This window comes from Xiphophorus couchianus, chromosome 6 (assembly GCF_001444195.1).
Source record: "Xiphophorus couchianus chromosome 6, X_couchianus-1.0, whole genome shotgun sequence".
Classification (NCBI taxonomy): domain Eukaryota; kingdom Metazoa; phylum Chordata; class Actinopteri; order Cyprinodontiformes; family Poeciliidae; genus Xiphophorus; species Xiphophorus couchianus.
The window spans coordinates 9,963,280-9,981,489 of NC_040233.1; the positions used below are offsets into that span (position 1 = coordinate 9,963,280).

Here is an 18,210-nt window from a genome sequence, read left to right on the forward strand (position 1 = left end):
TTAAGTTGCTCGCTGTATAAGAAACTTTGGTCAGAACATAAAAAACTGAAATTTGGTGTATCATGGATACAGCCATGATACACCATATTTGTATTACAGTGAAATAAAACACTGCCTGCAGACAATGAGACTACAATGTAAATTTTCTTGGCAAATAGTGATGGTAACTCAATTTTCCACCATGTATTGACAGCAAGTTGAAATGGTCCCAAAAGTGAGCTGTCCCCTTTCTTCTACCCTTGCTCCTGATGGCTGGATGGCATGGCATTGCAACCTTGGGCTCAAAGATAACCTGTGAAATTCTTGCTGGCTGCCTTCCGAGCGCTGATGTTTCAGCTTACAGTTGAGGGTCAGTGTCTGACGCACAGCAGAGGGACAAAGCGTTCCTGTATTCAGATAAGCAGCAACAGGTGAGGGTTAAGGAATAGACAAGATGCAGTAATTCAAAAAAGGTCTCAAGGGATGAACATTGAAATTACATAAAATCCAGTTTATTTAGAGGGGTATTAGATTTTATTTATTTAATAAGGAGCTACTGTACTGACAACACTTTTGTCATAGTTCTATTTTTACCTAGTAATGATTTTTATTTTAAGTACAGTCAGTTGTTGCTGGTAGATGTTTCCACAATTTTGAGTTACCACAGGTGTGACATTTGGAATTTAATTAATTGTTAATTAATGTTCCATAATTAAATATACAACTGTTTCTGGGGTTTATCAGTAACACTGTGTAATGCACCTTTTACTGACTTTGGGTCTAAATAGTCTCTGAGGGAGAGAGTATTCAAAAGATAATCAGAATGTGGTCTAATATACTTATTGATTCCATGAATCTAATAGTTATAATAGTGTTATGGCAATATTTCTACATCCAAAGATCATATTCATTTGGTCTAAACTGATTCTACTTGATTCATTCAGCGAAAACTTTTTTTTGAGTAAATTATATTTGATTATACGTGTTTGTAAAAATCTATGACAAGTCATGTGCTTTTTTAAATCTATCTGGGCTGGAATTTAGGATTGAGAACTGGAGACTTAAACCAGGACAAAATGTCAAGCAACAACATCATATATACGGACAATGTTATAGTTCTGTAGTACATTTGTCATTACAGGAAGCAACTTGCCCAGTCTTACTATCTGGCTTGTCAAACAATATCAAACAAGTCACAGTAAAAGTAAATTGATTTCCTTTTGTTGAGAGGATATTGCTGATAGAGTGTTATCTTTCAAAGATTAGGAGGTCTATTGGATTTACAAAAGTTGCTCTAAATCTGGATGAAAACACAGCCGTTCACTTGTGGGTATTCATGCTCCTCCAGCTGAAAGTTGTCCTTCCTGTTATCCATAGGATGAATGTTAGTGTGTTAGAGTAGCCTTACTGATGTATAACTTGTGCCTGGGTTGTAAGTTTATAAATTGAAAGCTGGTGTCATATTGTACTTATCAGTACTATATGTTCCATACAGCCTGAGAAAACTCTGGTCACTCCAACAATTTGCCTGGCGTCTCAATATAGGATTGGCATAATGCAAAATTTTGCAAGTTATCTTTAGAACTTATTAAAACCTTGTTTGATCTTATGACTGGGAACTGGGTATTGCCTAGTTTGTGTCAAGCATATCCTGGTGAAAAGGGAGAGTCACAGATTCACCAAGTATACAATACACCTAAACATGACAGTTTGATAAACCAAGTTTCCGTGAATTTTTCCTACATTCACAACGGCTGCCTTTACTGCTTGTGTTTGTTCTTCGAAACAAAAGCTCCTGTTTCTCTACTCAAGATGTTTCAGAAAATTTAGTAATGACATCAGACTTGTATAGTGCTTTTCAACTGTCAAAGGATTCTCGGAGAAGCTTTACAAAAAAATCAGTCATTTCCATTCACACACTGATGATGGTAAGCTAATGGATTGTAGATTTTTTTTAATAGCAGAAGATGAAGTATCTTATGAAAATAAAAGAAGAAAGGATACATTTTGGGTGGATGTAGAAATATACAAGCAAATTGTAAAAGCTAACTTTATACTTAGTTTTTTTTTAACTGGGCATAAAGAGAATGGCCTGATTTTAATATCGCTGTCTGGACATGCCTCAAAATCTGCAGAGAAAGGAAACGAAATGCTGAAGCTTAAAAGGTAACCCAAACATTTCTGTTGAAACCTTCAAGCGTATCTGAGCTCCATTCGTGGGTGAGTCAGATTACTTTACTGCACCTTAGAGATACTGAGTTGCATTGAATTTATTAACCTTTTTGATGTATCATACCAAGAATCTTAAATTAATTAGATCAGAACTAGGGGACAAAAAGATAAATACTGTGAGCCAACTCTACAGACCTAAGTGGGTGTACTATCTGACTAGTAGTTTGAATTGATAGAAAATAGATAATTATTTCACTCAAGGAACTGTATTATTCTACAGAAAAAAACCTTGTTTCATCTAACTATTTTAAATTGTGACCATAGCCAAACATGTTTATTTAAAAATTGTACCACTAGACTGCCTCTGATGTGCCAACACTATCAGTAATCCATGCTGGGCCTTGCAAGTGTTTTTTTGTGCTTGCTTCCCCAACATATCCATAATGCACACTACATCTTTGCCTCAATGTAAACTTCTGAACTACTTGACTCTAATCTATTCCCAGCCTTAACATAGCAGATTGTCCTCCATGAAAGGTCCCCATTCCCAGCTGTCCAGAGTCCTTGTATCTCTGACTTCTGTGATCACAAGGGGAGATGTGAAGCACCTTGTCTCTCTTAATTTCGCAATCTATGACAACTGTGGTTTCAGATGAAGTTTCTATTGTTAGAATGCTTGTTATGTTCTGATGGTTACTTGAGGAGGTGTTGAATATGTGTCCCTGCCTCCATATGCCCTTCTGCTGTCTTGCCCATCTCCTTGACTCCACTTCAGTAATAAACTTGTCTGTGACTGCAGCATCACTGCATAAGCTCAGGTTTGAAATCTACTAAAGATTAAAGAAGTACCTTGGTGCTTGGGACTCAACGTTGCTTCAGAAATAAAAGTGAGAACAGGTAGGGCTCGATTGTTTTACATTTTAGATTTCTTAATTTGTGAAATGTCTAAGTATCATATGCTTGTTAAATCAATCTACTTTTTTGTTGTATCCTAGTTAAACTGATGCTTGTAATTCTACATCTCCTAAGTTAAGAATTGGTTACAGTTAATGAAAAATAGATATCTAAGAGCTTAAAGAAGTAGTCAAAAAGCATAATATGTTTCTAGGCAAAAATCTATGCCTTTCACAGATATTATCTAGGTTGTTTAAGAATGTAACACTTTCTAAACCTTTTGATTAAATGTTAAAAGCAATAATTTACTATGTGGACGGTTTGAAGAGCTACAGAGTCTAATTCCCTTATTTTTATGTGTTTTTCGATTGAAACATCAAAGACCGATACCATGAAGCAGCATGCATCAGAGGACTGGGACATCCTTCATACCAGCATCTCACTAACAGGTAACGCCATTAGGTACTGGGGATCATACTTGGAGCATATTTGCATTTGGTAAAAATTCAGTAGAGCTGATTTTTACAGTTTGTTCAGCTGGAGGACCTCAAGTAGTAAAGCTTTGATATTTAATAAAAATAGATCTTCTAGAATGGCTTAACTTTTTTTTATCCTCATGGAGTTAGTGGGTCCATCATTTGGTTCTGCTATTTTACTGCATTTCATCTTTTTATGTAACAATCGGCATGCCTGGATGTATGTTGATAATATGGTGCAACTACAAAACCTCCCAAATCCCTCTATTTTCCTGAGATAATGCAAAGGGTCATAGGAACTAAAACCAAGTCATCAATCCCATTGCTTTGTCACTGTTGGTGAGGTATCACTTGGCTTGACATTTAGTTAAACTTGGGAAAAAATCTCTCTACCTAAGACAAAGTATTTTGTTAATATTTAAAAATCCAGTGTTATTGCTTTTCTCTATGCACAAAGTTCACATTTTCTTTTTTATGATGTTGTGTAAAAAATGAGTCATCGCTAATGTCTTTATTTTATATGTCCTATGATCTAGATTGTGTACTAGTTCATCTGTTTTTAAGGTTTTGTTTGGGGTTTGGATGCTTTTTTTTTTTTTTTACTTATTCTAAGTATTGTTTGGTCGACATATCAACCTTTTATTCATTTGTGTTGCATAGAATACTATACTATGTACTTTACCAATGAAATGTTCAATAGTTCATAATTATTGCACAATATTGCATAATTTTAAGATAAATAAGATAACATTATGGACAAAATGTTGAAGTGCAGTTTTCCACATTTTTCAGCAACCCTAGCAAAGATGTATAAGAATTCTTAAAACAAAAAAATATAATGGTTTGGAGGAGAATGGTATTGATAATTTTGCTGCTTCCTCATAAGGAGCTTTGGAGACATTTTCTTACAGCCTTTAAAATCCTCTTCATTGTTTTGTTAAGTGGATGGGAATATTGGTAGTGAGATAAATCTCAAATAATTATTTGGTTAAAGCTTAAATTGTTTTAAACTTTTTAATTTCTGTACTGGCTGTGGACATGGGCTACTTTAGAAAACTAGTTATTCTCGTATTGCCGTTGTTTGTCCAATGAAGATCAACATTTATTTCAAAGGCATGTTCTCTTGTCTTTTCCATTTTGAGTGGCAAGGAGTAAATTACTTCTGTGTTACTACACAATTATTCCCCACAGAAACAGGATGTTGTGAACTTCTAATAAAATACTCAATACTAGTCAATTTTAAAAGGTAAAGCACCAGTAAAAATGCTTCACTATTTATTTTATAAAGTTGATATGGGTGCCAATAATCTTGACAGTCCAAAAACCCAGTTTTCGCATGATTTATTTTTCCTCAACTGAATGACAGTCATCATATTATGGGTTGAATTTTCATTAAATTTTCCATGAAAGTTTAGGCTGCTGCAATAAAATAATTTAGTTCTTACAAGGTTGCAAATAAATATGGAGAGTACTGAATTTATAATGTTTTTGATATTGTAGAATATTAGATAATTTATAGGTAGATTCAAATGTCATTAGAAAAGGATATAGTATTGTTGCTTCCTCAGATGATGCAGTAGATTACACTCTAGCTGCAGTATAACTGATGTATGAATATAATGGTGCCCCGTTACTACCATGTCAGAGTGACTTGAGTTTCTATATTTAGTTAAAACTAAGAAAATAATAAAAAATCATAGTACAATGCAAGTAGACAATAGGAATTAGGCTACACTGTAAAACTGTAAAATAATGTATTAAAACCCTATGAATCAATACAACCATAAATAAAATGTGTATAATATATGAATTTAACAATGGCAAAAGAGATGCCTTTGTCATTTAGTTTTTTGTAATTTGGTACTTGAAAGTGGAGGATCAAGAAACAGTCATGGCCCACTTTTAGATGCAAATTCATTTTATTCTACTGAACAAACTACATGCATAGGGAGACACCAGTAAGATAAGAAGTGCCTCAGAAGTAGGGTTTCATTCCATCTCCTTTACTCTTCATCGTGCCCTTTCTGAAAAAAAGAGAGAGAAATATATTCAAATAGTTACATAGCTATTTTATTTGTGATTCCTTTTTTACCTGTTAAATGTTCGCAACATTGCAACACATGCTTCAGTCTTGGACATGGTTTACTCAAACCTATTGTCTTTATACTTACAAGATTTTGTTGAGAAAGGTTCTTGCTACTATTTTAAGTCTCATTTAAACATCTGTATATAATAGTTTCGCACTGAATCTTTGGGTATTTTAACCTCAACACATCACTTAAATATTACAAATTCTAACTTGAACTAACCTTTGACCCCACATCGCGGCTCTTGGCACGTAGTTTGTTGACCTGAGACTCTGCGATATCAGCTCTTTCCTCAGCTTCATCAAGCTCATGTTGAATCTTGCGGAACTTGGTGAGATTATTGTTGGCCTGTTCCTCCTGTTTAGCAAAGTGACATATTCTGGTAAGTGTCACATGCTTTTAAGGTAATCATCACAAAAGTGTTTTTTAATCAACTGTAATAGAAGTTATTACAACTTTGCAAATTTATTGATATACTCTTGTTCCGGGTGAAATGTAATTGCATGAAGTCTAGGTGCTGTATTTTGCCTGTTATCTACTTCAGCTATGAAGCATTAATTACAGATTGTGGTGATTTATGAAACCGAAGTACTTACTGCCTCCTCTGCAGCTTTCTTGTAGGATTTGACTTTTAGCTGTAGTTTGTCCACCAGATCTTGCAGACGGGACAGATTCTTACGATCTTCCTCTGTCTGAAATAAATAAGAGAAACATTTTTTGTTTTTTTAAATTAAATGTTAAATAAAATGTTGGAGTGTCTTTAGGTCATACCTCAGTTTGTCAACTTAGAAGTAGAAGCAAGAAGTAAGTGATCAAGTAATCTCATGAGATGCTTTGGTGACTCCTTGTGATTAATTGTTCATGTCTGGAAAACTTGGTGGATTTGAAAGCCGTTTTTGGCATTTTGTTTGACTAACTTCAATGTGCCAATTCATATTTTGGTGTAGCATAAAGATGGGTACAATCTTAAGATAGTTGTGGACAGGTTTAGTGAAGTTATGTCCATTTGTTTGTTGTCTAACTGTTCTAACATTTCTTAAAAGAGAAAAAAAAACCATTTCCCTCACCTGATATGTCAGCTCTTTGATGCGTCGCTCATATTTGCGAATTCCCTTGATGGAGTCACTGGACCTTCTTTGTTCAGCCTCCACTTCATTTTCCAGTTCTTTGATCTATTGCAAAATTTTTAAAAATGGTGTTTATGAGGAAATTATATGAATCCAGGATGTCAAATATTGAACCAGAGAGATGATTTAGTTGTGTTTTATTCATCAAGAGATTTTTGAAATTACACTCACCCTGGCCTCGAGCTTCTGGATCTGCTTCTTGCCTCCCTTCATGGCGATCTGTTCAGCTTCATCCAGACGGTGCTGCAAATCTTTGATGGTCTGCTCCATGTTCTTCTTCATGCGCTCCAGGTGAGCGCTGGTGTCCTGCTCTTTCTTCAGCTCTTCTGCCATCATGGCAGCATCAGTGATGGCCTTCTTGGCCTTCTCTTCAGCATTTCTGCATTCCTGCACAGCCTCCTCCACTTCAGTTTGAAGCTGAGCAATATCACCCTCAAGCTTCTTCTTCTGGTTAATCAGGCTGGTGTTCTGTTCACATGTAAATTTAAAACTTTTAGAATCTTCAGTAATATTTATACAACTTGTGAAGAAATTTCTTTAAATTGTCTCACCTGTGAGTGCAGTAGCTGCACCCGCTCACTAACATCCAGCAGCTCTTGCTCAGCAAGTTTGCGGCTTCGTTCAGTTTGCTCTAAAGCACCCCTCAGTTCCTCTACTTCAGCCTGAAGCAAGTTGTTGCGTCTTTCAACAATGGCAAGGTTTTCCTTCATGTCATCATTGGCTCTCAAGGCGTCGTCAAGTTGGAGCTGGGCATCCTGAAATAGTGACATTTATGGTGAGGAAAATTGATGAATAACATTTATGGGTAAGAGCATGGAATGTGAAGATTGAAATTGCTAGAAGTTAATATGACTTTGCCTAACCAAGTAATGTTGCTTTTCAAACCATAATTAGGAGAAATAAGTCAGAACTGGTTCAGAGCAATAATATTATTTTCTAGATCTTGGCAAAATACAATGTCATTGGAATCTAATCTTGTAAATTGTTTGATTGCAGTTTTTCTAAATCAAACAATCTGGATTATTGAATTCACAAAAAACTACTGCTATAATGCAGACCTTAAGATGTGAATGAACCGATTTGAGTTGCTTCTGGGCCTCAGCCGCCTGCCTGTTGGCTTGGCTAAGCTGGATCTCCATCTCATTGAGGTCTCCCTCCATCTTCTTTTTCAGACGAAGGGCTTCATTCCTGCTGCGAGTTTCAGACTCAAGGGAGCTCTGAAGAGTATCCACCATCCGCTGTTGGTTTCGCTTTACTTGTTCCATCTCTTCCTCTTTCTCAGCCAGCTTCCGCTCAAAGTCCGCTTTTATTTGGTTCAACTCAAGCTGGACTCTGAGAATCTTTCCTTCCTCATGCTCCAGTGAGGCCTATAGAAACAAGATGAGTTGTTTGAAATAATTTTTTTACCAAATACCAAACACTAGAATATTTTAATTCTAGTAAACGTTTTGCTCTGCACTTTACCTCTGCTTCCTCAAGAGCGGTCTGTATCTCAGACTTTTCTTGTTCCAGCTGCTTCCGTATCTTCTCAAGCTCATGAATGTTCTTTCCTCCCTCACCAATTTGCTCAGTGAGATCAGATATTTCCTCTAAAATGTAATTGACACAATATGTTAATTCTACTTTGTAATGAATTTGTCTGATGTTTTATTGATGAACAACCAACCTTGTAAGTTCTTGTTCTCCCTTTTCATCGTCTCCAGATGTTCGAGAGACTCTTCATAAGAGTTTTTAAGTTTGAAGAGTTCGGTGCTCAGAGATCTGGCTTCTTTCTGAGAACTCTCCAACTCTGACTGAGACTCTTCGTATTTCTGTTTCCACTCAGACAAGACCTAAAAAAATGAGGAAGATGTAAGTATTTTCTCTTTAGGTGTGGTAAGTTCATACAGCAGTCTCTGTATTTTTCAACCTTGTCAAAGTTCCTTTGCTTCTTGTCCAGAGCAGCAGCAGCAGCATTAGACCTCTCCACATCCACCATGAGATCTTCAATCTCATTCTGCAGCCTGTGTTTGGTCTTCTCCAGAGAGGAGCACTTGGCATTCACTGCTTCAACAGCCTCCTCAGCCTCCTGCAGACGCTGAGCCAGCTTCTTCCTGGATTATTGAAGAATCCATGATTGGGATTGGCTGCTTTCAAACTTTTTAGAGTCACTGAAATTCAAATGTGCTGTACTCACTTGGCTTCCTCCAGTTCCTCGGTTCTCTGGATGGCATCAGTTTCGTACTTGGTTCTCCACTGAGCCACCTCAGAGTTGGCCTTGGACATGCTGCGCTGCAGTTCAGCCTTGGCTTCCTGCTCCTCCTCGTACTGCTCCCTGAGGAGGTCACAGTCATGGCGAGCAGACTGTACCGCATGGGCTAGTGCATTCTTGGCCTGAAAATAAAGCATATATAAGGATATAGTTACTGTCAATAAATCATCTTTATTTTATGGAGTCTCTTGGTTCCCACTTACCTTGATTTCCTCTTCCAGTTGTCTTTTGAGGTCTTCAATTTGTTGTGTGTACGACTGCTTTCCTCTGGTGAGTTGAGACACTAAGGAATCCTTTTCCTCAAGCTGCCTTATAAGTTCACCTGAGAATGAATTTAAAAATTAGGTTTTCAATTGATAAAGTTTATATATGCTATTCAAGAGGTTTAAAGTGCATGTTTATACCATTTTCAGTTTGAAGCTTAGCTTTCTGCATGGTGAAGTCATTGATGGTACGCTGTCCCTCTTCTGATTTGGTTTTATATTCATTCAGCTGATCCTCAAGAGACCGACACATTTTCTCCAAATTGTTCTGAAAGAAAGTAAATACAAGTATGAATAATCATCACTATGTGGGACAAGACAAGAGTAATATTTTCAGCCAACAAGAAAACATTGGGTTACTTAATATTGACCTTACCTTGGCCTTGACAATCTGCTCCATATTGGAGACCACATCATCCAGCTCCAGTCTAAGCTCGCTCTTCTCCTTCTCCAGCTTCTGCTTGACTCTCTGCAGGTTGTCGATCTGTTCTCCCAGGTCAGCAACAGTGTCGGATTGTTTCTTCCTGAGAGTGGCAGTGGTGGCTTCATGGTGCAGGGTGGCCTCTTCGAGGTCTCTGCGGAGTTTCTGGAGCTCGGCCTCCCTCTTCTTGTTCATCTCAATCTGGGCGGCTGTGGCTCCTCCAGCCTCCTCCAGTCTCTCACTGATCTCCTCTAACTCTCTAGCCAAGTCTGCTCTCTGCTTCTCCACCTTGGCTCGAGCAGCTCGTTCTGCTTCAAGCTCTTCCTCCAGCTCTTCAATACGGGCCTAGAACAAAAGGATTAAGGTTGCATATGCATTTAAAAACACACAGTCCTTGTTAATATTTTGTCTGGTGAGAAGTTTTACCTGTAGCTCCTTCAGTTTCTTCTGGAGCTGAGCACTCATTGCTTGTTCATCCTCTATTTTTCCATTGAGTTGGCTTATTTCAAAATCTTTCCTATGGATGATAAAAGGTACAAGGTATAAAATGATGCCTACTTAGAAAGTAGCTAGTGTTTTTCATATGGGCTTCTTACTTTTTCAGCCTCTCTTCAAGTTGCTGCTTGTCATTTTCTAAGTCCATGATACTTTCTTGAGCCAACTTTAAGTCTCCCTCAAGCTTTCGCTTGGCTCTCTCAAGGTCCATTCGTATTTTCTTCTCTTGTTCTAAGGATCCTTCAAGCTGCAAAGAGACAGGCAAATAATCATTTGTAGTCAAATAAACATAATACAGGATTCAGTTGTAGTGTTTTAGATCTTACATCGTCCACTTGCTGCTCCAGCTTCGTCTTGGCTTTGGTCAGAGTGTTGACTTTGTCTTCCTCACTCTGCAGGTCATCCAGGGTTTGTTGATGAGCTTCCTGTAAAGCTTTTTTCTCCTTTGTGAGCTTGGCGATGATTTCGTCCAAAGCAGCCATCTCCTCTGTCAGGTTCTTGACCTAGAGGCCAAAAGGTTTTCAGTGTGTACCAATGGTATTTGCCATGTGTTTTGGTGTAATTGTTGGTCATTGTGGTACCTTGTTCTCTGTAGCGTGTTTCTCTTTCTCCACCTTTGCCAGAGTTAGCTCTAAGTCGTCAATGTCCTTCTTTAACTCAGAGCATTCATCCTCCAGCTTCCTCTTCTTTGCAGTCAGTTCAGCATTCATCTCCTCCTCATCCTCCAGTCTTTCTGTCAACTCCTTGATTTTTGCTTCCAGTTGAATCTTACTCTTGATCAGACCCTCACACCGTTCCTCAGCATCAGACAGATTATCTTGCTCCTTTTGTCAAAAGAAATTAATATGCTTTACAGAATGGTTATCATAAATTATGTTCAGACATTAAAATGACAGTTTCAACATACAGTTTGGACTTGGAGCTGCAGGTCGTTCTTCTCTTGGAGAAGAGAGACCATTTTCTCCTCTAGTTCCTTCCTACGGGCTTCTGATTTTGCATAAGCCTCCTTGAGTTTGGTAAACTCCTCCTTCATGTTGGCCATCTCCTTCTCAGTCTCAGCTGATTTCAACAGAGGTTTGATCTTGAAGTACAACTTCATCCAGGGCCAATTCTTGACCCCCATGAAGGCACGGATGTTCCACTGAATCACAAGTAGTGCATCCCTGTGTGGATTGGAAATTGTACTTTTTAAGTTAACTTGATGACAGAATTGTGTCTGTAGCAATGTTTCCTTTATTATTATTATTATTATTATTGGGGTAATTAACCTTCGTTCAACAATCTTTTGGAATTCAACTCGAGCCAGAAGACCTCGTGAACGAGCTTGGATGCCAGTGATAATTAATGCCAGCCGATCATCTCTCATCTCCTCTAGTTGACCCAGAAGTCCAGCCTTGAAAAACACCTTTTAATAGATACAACAAAGGTTTAATCACTGATCTAAGCAGTGCATAGACTTCATGTTCTGTTAATACTTGACCTACTTTGGTGTGCCCAAGTTTGTACTGGTTGTGGTCTATATCCAAAGACCCCAACAATTTCTCAGCAGCTTTTTTGTTGTCAATAAATTGACCCTCAGGAATTGCATTGGGGTTTAAAATGCGATATCTTTAACAAAACAACAATGTGTCAGCATCAAATCTTTTGAATTAGATTTTTAATTTCTCTTCATCAAAAACAACAAACCTCTGCTTGAAGTCTCCATAGAGGATCCTGTTAGGGAAGCCTTTCCTACAGATCCTGATGCCTTCCAGAACACCATTGCAGCGCAGCTGGTGCATCACCAGAGGGTTCTCCATGGCCCCAGGAGTCTTGCTCTCGTTGGGGATGATGCAGCGTACAAAGTGTGGGTGGGTAGACCTTAGATTGGTCATCAACTTATTCAGGTTCTCCTGAATATTCCATAGACAACAAAGTTGAATACTCATTTTTCATATTTAAATGCAAGAATGAAAAGTAAATCCACTTGTTTCATGAAACAATGGAATAGAATCAAAGATAACAGGAAATGTAACAACCAAATAATACATAAGAAGGTAGAAACATATACAAACGGTTAAATAATAGAAGTAAAACTTATATAACAAGCAAATGTGCTAAAAATATTGCAAGTAAAGTATCTTAAGAGATTACTCCCACAAGAAGACTTGTTAGGGATTTGTCTGGGATATAATGTTGAAACTACATGTGCCTTTAATTCTCATTTCTAAAATTGAGGGAGAAAAGATTAGAATTTATATGTTTGTGTGGGTTGTATTTCTTTTATCAGTTTAAGCTGATAAACTGATAAATAAGCAGTGTACCTTTGAACTTGAAAATGGGTAAACAGCATTTACTGGTGTTAATATCATTACCAGAATGTTAGTATCAAGATAGAAATGTGTACATGATACACATTTACACATGCCTATAAAATAACATTTTTTGTGGAAATGTATGATAGCTATATTTCTTAACTGAAAATAACTGGACTACAAAACAGAATATACATGATGTTTATCAAATTTTGGTTGATGGAGAGAATATCTGATTAATACTATTAAAAGTGAATACAATTTAAAACGAGCCAGGGATAATCCTTCTGGATACATTTATAAAGTTTTTGTGAGTACACTGCAATATAAATTTAAAAAGTCTTACCCTGTGCAGAGCAGAAACAGTTTGGAAAGATGAACCTTTCTTTTTGCTTCCTCCTTTGCCCTTCCCTCCAGATTCTTGAGCTACATACAAATAATCAATTTTGTCATTAGAATAGCAATGTAAGGAGTTAGTGATGTTGTGGTAGCAATAAATGCTTTATATTGTGTCTGTTGAATGTTAATGTCCGCATACCTGAATCAGCTCCAGAATACCCAGCAAAAAGTATAGCCAAAAGCTTAACCGTTGACTTCTGGAAAAGACCAACAACTGTTTCATTCAGAGGATCCTTGTTCTTCACCAGCCAGTTGTTGATATTATAGTCAACAGTTCCAGCATAGTGAACCAGGGAGAAATGCGCCTCTGGTTTGCCTTTGACAACTCTAGGCTTCTGGAAGTTGTTTGATTTTCCCAGATGATTGTCATAAAGCTTAGCTTTAAATGTAGTATCGGAGGCTTTGGGAAACATGCACTCCTCCTCGAGGATGGACATGATACCCATGGGCTAAGTAGAACAGAAATACCAAAGTCACAATTTCACCAGAACAAACATGATAATTTATGATGAATGTCACTGAAAATAAACAATACAAATCACCTTTTCTATCAGGTCAATACAGGCCTGCAGATCCATGCCAAAGTCAATGAACTCCCACTCAATACCCTCTTTCTTGTACTCTTCCTGCTCCAGCACAAACATGTGATGGTTGAAAAATTGTTGCAGTTTTTCATTGGTGAAGTTGATGCACAGCTGCTCAAAAGTGTTGAACTAAAAAAGAAAACATATCTTTGTTGTTTCATTTAGATTACTTTTATAGATCTGTTTACTACTTGCAAATAAGATAACTTACATCAAAGATCTCAAACCCAGCAATATCCAGCACTCCAATGAAGTACTGGCGAGGCTGCTTGGTGTCAAGAGACTGATTAATTCTCACCACCATCCAGAGGAACATCTTCTCATAAACAGACTTAGAAAGTGCACCAACAGCATAGTACACCTTAACAAGGAAATTATGACGAACACTGTTAAAACCTAACGATACATTGCATATAAACCTAAATACACTCAAAGTTCTTTGTACTTACCTGGGCAACATTTTGTCCCTTGGTGACCCACTCATTCCCCACTTTGACTCTTGGGTGACAGAGACCTTTGATGAGGTCAGCAGAGTTCAGGCCCATCAGATATGCAACTTTGTCAGCATCTAGTGAAGTATAAAGAATATGATTATGTGTATAGAAATACACAGATCCATTGAGTAATAGTATATTGCTTTTAAATGGAAATTTTATTAAACTACATTTGATTTCACCAGATCAAAAGGACTGTTGAACAAAGAGACTGGAGCTTATGAATTTATTTTTGTAGTGACTTGACTGAAGAAGTTAAGATTGTATAATTATTGTTCCCTCTTGTGGTGTTAATATTTATTTGTTTTGAGCATTTTAAATCTAGTTATCCATAATGCAAATATACTATGATAGTTACCTTCAGTTCCATCTGCTTCTGCCTGCTCTTCTCTCTGCTTTTGCTTAAACTTCATGTTTCCAAAGTGCATGATGGCACCAGTCATTTTATAAATACTGTTCTTCTCTTCTTGAGTGAAGCCTAGCACATCAAAGGCATCCTAATCACACGTAACATTTGATATCCAGTTAGTTTTCATCAATTGTTTTTTCTGAATGCTGTTTCTGCTAATATTTTAAAAAGTCAGCTCACATCAGTAGCCATCAGCTCCTCAGAGTCATTGATGGAAGCTACTGTCGTCTCTCCTTGGGAGATGAATGCGTAATCGTAGGGGTTGTTGGTGATGAGTAGCATCTCTAGAAATTTAGGAAGTACGTTAATAGTAAAAAGTTTTTTTAGGTAAGACTGTTTAAAAATGCAAATACAGAAATCAGTTTGAGCAAAGTTCGCACAATTACCCAGAAGTTCAGGCTTTACTTGAGACAGGATCTGGTAGAAAATGTGGTAATCCCTCTCAGCTTTGAGCTGGTAGGTGACACGTGACTTTTCCAGAAGATCTGTTAGGAAAACAACCTATTATTCTCAGCAGAAATGGGCCATCACTGATGTAGTCATGGTATGTAGTATGTATGTAGTATGTAGTCACGGTACGTACAGGTTTCAATGTCAGCAGAGGCAAGCTTCCCTCTATTGTCGAAGTGGATTCTGATGAATTTACCCTAAAAGAAAAAGAGTTATTGAATTTCTTGACTTTATCACAGAAATTACTAATTCAAGATCCACAGTCACTTACAAATCTGGAGGAGTTGTCATTCCTGATGGTCTTGGCATTGCCAAAAGCCTCTAGAGCAGGGTTAGCCTGAATGATTTGATCCTCCAGGGTGCCCTGATTAAATCGAACAAAACCACAATATCCACTTTATATAAACGGAGTAAAAGCTTTATATTTTTTTCTGGGATTTAAAACAAGAAATTTAAAACAAACCTTTTTTTCACTTGCAGCATCTTTTTTACCAGTAGGCACAGCAGCAATGCTGGCAAAGTACTGAATGACACGCTTGGTGTTTACAGTCTTTCCAGCTCCAGATTCTCCGCTGTGTAAAAGATACAAGAAAGGTTTCCTGCCAAGATCTACAACTTAGTACCACTAAAGAAATATAAGGTTGCAGTCTGACTCACGTAATGAGGATTGACTGGTTTTCTCGATCTGTCAACAAGAAATTTTAGCAATAAAGTCAAAATTGCCATAAGGGATGTGTGAACAAAATAAGGGGTTTCTGTACCTGCCAGCATGTACTGGTAGGCATTATCAGAGATGGAGAAGATGTGAGGAGGAGCTTCACTCCTCTTCTTTCCCCTGTAGGCAACAACCACCTCTTGGTTGTAGACTGGCAGCCACTTGTAGGGGTTGACAGTCACACAGAACAGCCCAGAGTAGGTCTGCAGGTTAACAGGTAACAATAACATAAGATAATGAAATAATTGTCTTATTGAACATATCTAAAAGACTGCATTTCCCTGCAATGTTAGTTTGTACATTGAAGTTGAGCTTTCTTACATAGATCATCCATGCTGCGTATCGCTCTTTGAGGTTAAACAGCACAGCTGGCTCATGGAGGAAGGTGAACATCGCCATATCTTCAATTTTATCAAACTTTGGCGGGTTCTGAGGATGTACATCGCACTCCTTCACTGTGACAGTCTGTAAAAGGAAACAACAAAAACTTTGTTTTACATCTAAACTGAATCACCAGCATCAGAATAATATCTTTATTCCAGACATGTAAGAAGGTCCATAGTAAAAAGATAAAACAAACAAGATAAAAAATGTTAAAAGTAAGAATCAAACACCTCTATGGATTATTGATTTTACATATTTTAGTACTGAATATAAATTCTCTTGCCTTTCCAAATTCTGTTTCAGCAGTGACTTTGTCACCATCACGACTTTGGACGGTTGCTTTTACGTACTCAACCTCTGGATCAGGTACGAAGCACTCTCTCTTCATGTCAAAGGGGCGAGTCTGGGCCTCCAGACGCTCCTTATCCGATTTCCTTAGATAAGAAGCAGCAGCCCCAAATTCTGCCATGGCGGCATCACCCATGTTTCAACCTTTAGAAAAAAAAAACATCATCTACTATTTAAAATGCTTTTTAATGCATATTGCGATTACCCATTTGAGAATCAAGAAAAGAAATCAACAAAAATACTTTAACCCCAGAAATATTTAAATCTATTTTGAAAATAGTTAATAAAAAATACAGATCGGTGGCAAACTTTGTTTTACCAACATTTTTAGTAATTACCTTAACTTTTAAAAAAACCCATCATTTTTCCCTTTAATTGTAAATATAGCAATATGTGGGCATTCAAAGAATATCTCCATATAAGTATAGCCTTATATTGATTTTACTCTTAGTGTTAGATTACTGTCACTAAAATTAATTGATTTTACCTGAGCTTTACTTCAGACCTCCTGGATATGTGAAATCTTGCTGCTCCACAAATAAAAGACAGAACAAAAAAGATCACAATTCTGCAAAAGTGGAAACGGTAAGTTTGTAAAACAATAAGAGATTAGTTCTGCTTACAGACATTAATCACAGACATGGTTTAAAATTATTTTTAAGCCTAGCCTACTGTGCTGCTGGCCAGCCACAACAAAGCAGATTATTACTTGAGTGAATGTTCTTACCTCTTATTGTCAACCCTGTCAAGAGAATGATGGAACCAGTGACTCCCTTTGGGCTTTCTCTCCATTAATAAAGGTTGGAAGTCAACCAAATATGGGTATGAATATCAGAGAAATGGCATCCAGTTTGCTCGTCACAAAAGCATTCTCCAAACTGGGTTGAACCCACTGCTGCTATTTGTTGCTCTCACCTTGAACAAAAGACTTGTATGCCAGAGTGGACATGACAAAGAAAGAAAGAAAGAGAGAGGCAGGAGGTGGGGAAGCAAACTCTGACTGCTGAAGCATTTTGTCTCTCCTAGTGACTTGCATGTGTTATTGTTAGGTATTTTTAAATAATAATGAATGGTAAAGTAGTTTATTAATTTAAATGTATGTCTTGTTTAGGTTTTTCTGAATTTTTGTGCCTGGAAGGATATTCATTTGTTACTTGAACACCCATCTCTGACTAAAGGCCAGGAAGATGCATGGACATTGGGATATTATCTTTCTATCTGCAAGTTGAGAGAAACAAAACAAAGTAGAGCAACACAACTTGTGAAGCTTCACACTTTTTTGGATCTTAGATTGAATAATAGTCTCTTCAGTGATTGGTTATAAAATAGAAATGGAGAACAAAGAGCTGCAGCTGTTGTCTGCAAAGACACAAGACAAGGACAAGGTCACAGTTGTGAGGTCTCTTTATTATCACTCAACACTACTCGTAGTTAAGTCTACAATAGACATCCTCAGAGACAATACTGTCCCATTCAAGTTCATATTACATAAAGGGATACTGAACATGGTGATGCAATGTGTATCTCGTGAGTGGAGTGAGTCACTTTCTTCAAATGAAGGACAAATGGTGTTTATTTCCAAATTGCTATTCCTGCTGTGGTTACCCTAGATGGGTGGAGCATAGTGATGCTGAGTTCCTATAAATACTTGGGTGTCTTAATTGATGACTCCTTTACTTTTTAAAACTGAACAAGCTGAGACAGAAACTGGGTTTTTATTATCACAATATGTAGTACTTTTCTTTCAATACAAAAAAAACAAGCAATTTGTTGCTCCCATTTTTTGTTGGACTATCGTGACCTTTTGTATATGTGTGCATCTGCCCAGTGTCTTCACAAGAACAATGCAGTTTAACATTCTTACCGTTTAGAGGAAACTGCAACACCTTGACCGATCATTGTGAGTTATATTCTCTGGTGGGAAGGCCTTCCTTGAGTACCTGCAGGCTCCAAAATTGCTACGCTTTA

At 37.4% G+C, this 18,210-nt stretch overlaps 1 protein-coding gene and 1 long non-coding RNA gene across 6 annotated transcripts in view; one reads left to right on the forward strand and one right to left on the reverse strand.

Annotated features, from left to right (window-relative positions):
* The first annotated feature begins 2,877 nt into the window (after window positions 1–2,877).
* LOC114146208 (uncharacterized) overlaps window positions 2,878–18,210 on the forward strand; it is a 37,260-nt gene continuing 21,927 nt past the window's right edge. For 2 of the 4 annotated variants that reach the window (XR_003595862.1, XR_003595864.1), the window contains exons 1-2: window positions 2,880–3,048; window positions 3,428–3,494. This is a non-coding gene — a long non-coding RNA (uncharacterized LOC114146208). Of the gene's footprint in view, window positions 3,049–3,427; window positions 3,495–18,210 lie in introns of all 4 variants that reach the window. The other 2 variants (XR_003595863.1, XR_003595865.1) reach the window with 2 other exon arrangements.
* Window positions 5,420–17,064, reverse strand: LOC114146203 (myosin-7-like). 2 transcript variants are annotated; one of them, XM_028020072.1, is made up of 39 exons: window positions 16,970–17,064; window positions 16,730–16,769; window positions 16,178–16,386; window positions 15,832–15,975; window positions 15,557–15,713; window positions 15,453–15,480; window positions 15,259–15,367; window positions 15,067–15,159; window positions 14,929–14,992; window positions 14,732–14,830; window positions 14,526–14,629; window positions 14,295–14,433; window positions 13,892–14,010; window positions 13,654–13,803; window positions 13,401–13,571; window positions 12,998–13,307; window positions 12,806–12,885; window positions 11,852–12,057; window positions 11,650–11,773; window positions 11,434–11,570; window positions 11,073–11,328; window positions 10,747–10,989; window positions 10,492–10,668; window positions 10,267–10,412; window positions 10,097–10,187; window positions 9,626–10,015; window positions 9,391–9,517; window positions 9,190–9,308; window positions 8,912–9,108; window positions 8,645–8,828; window positions 8,402–8,567; window positions 8,200–8,324; window positions 7,794–8,102; window positions 7,287–7,490; window positions 6,907–7,203; window positions 6,676–6,780; window positions 6,205–6,300; window positions 5,831–5,965; window positions 5,420–5,545 (listed from the first exon to the last, which is right to left on the reverse strand). In XM_028020072.1, exons 3-39 carry the CDS (start codon window positions 16,376–16,378, stop codon window positions 5,525–5,527), a joined length of 5,823 nt encoding a protein of 1,940 aa, XP_027875873.1. In that variant the 5' UTR covers window positions 16,379–16,386; window positions 16,730–16,769; window positions 16,970–17,064; the 3' UTR covers window positions 5,420–5,524. The 2 variants fall into 2 exon arrangements, with proteins under 2 accessions (XP_027875873.1, XP_027875874.1); XM_028020073.1 differs by lacking the exons at window positions 15,832–15,975; window positions 16,178–16,386; window positions 16,730–16,769; window positions 16,970–17,064 and having other exon boundaries at window positions 15,067–15,161; window positions 15,260–15,367; window positions 15,557–15,645.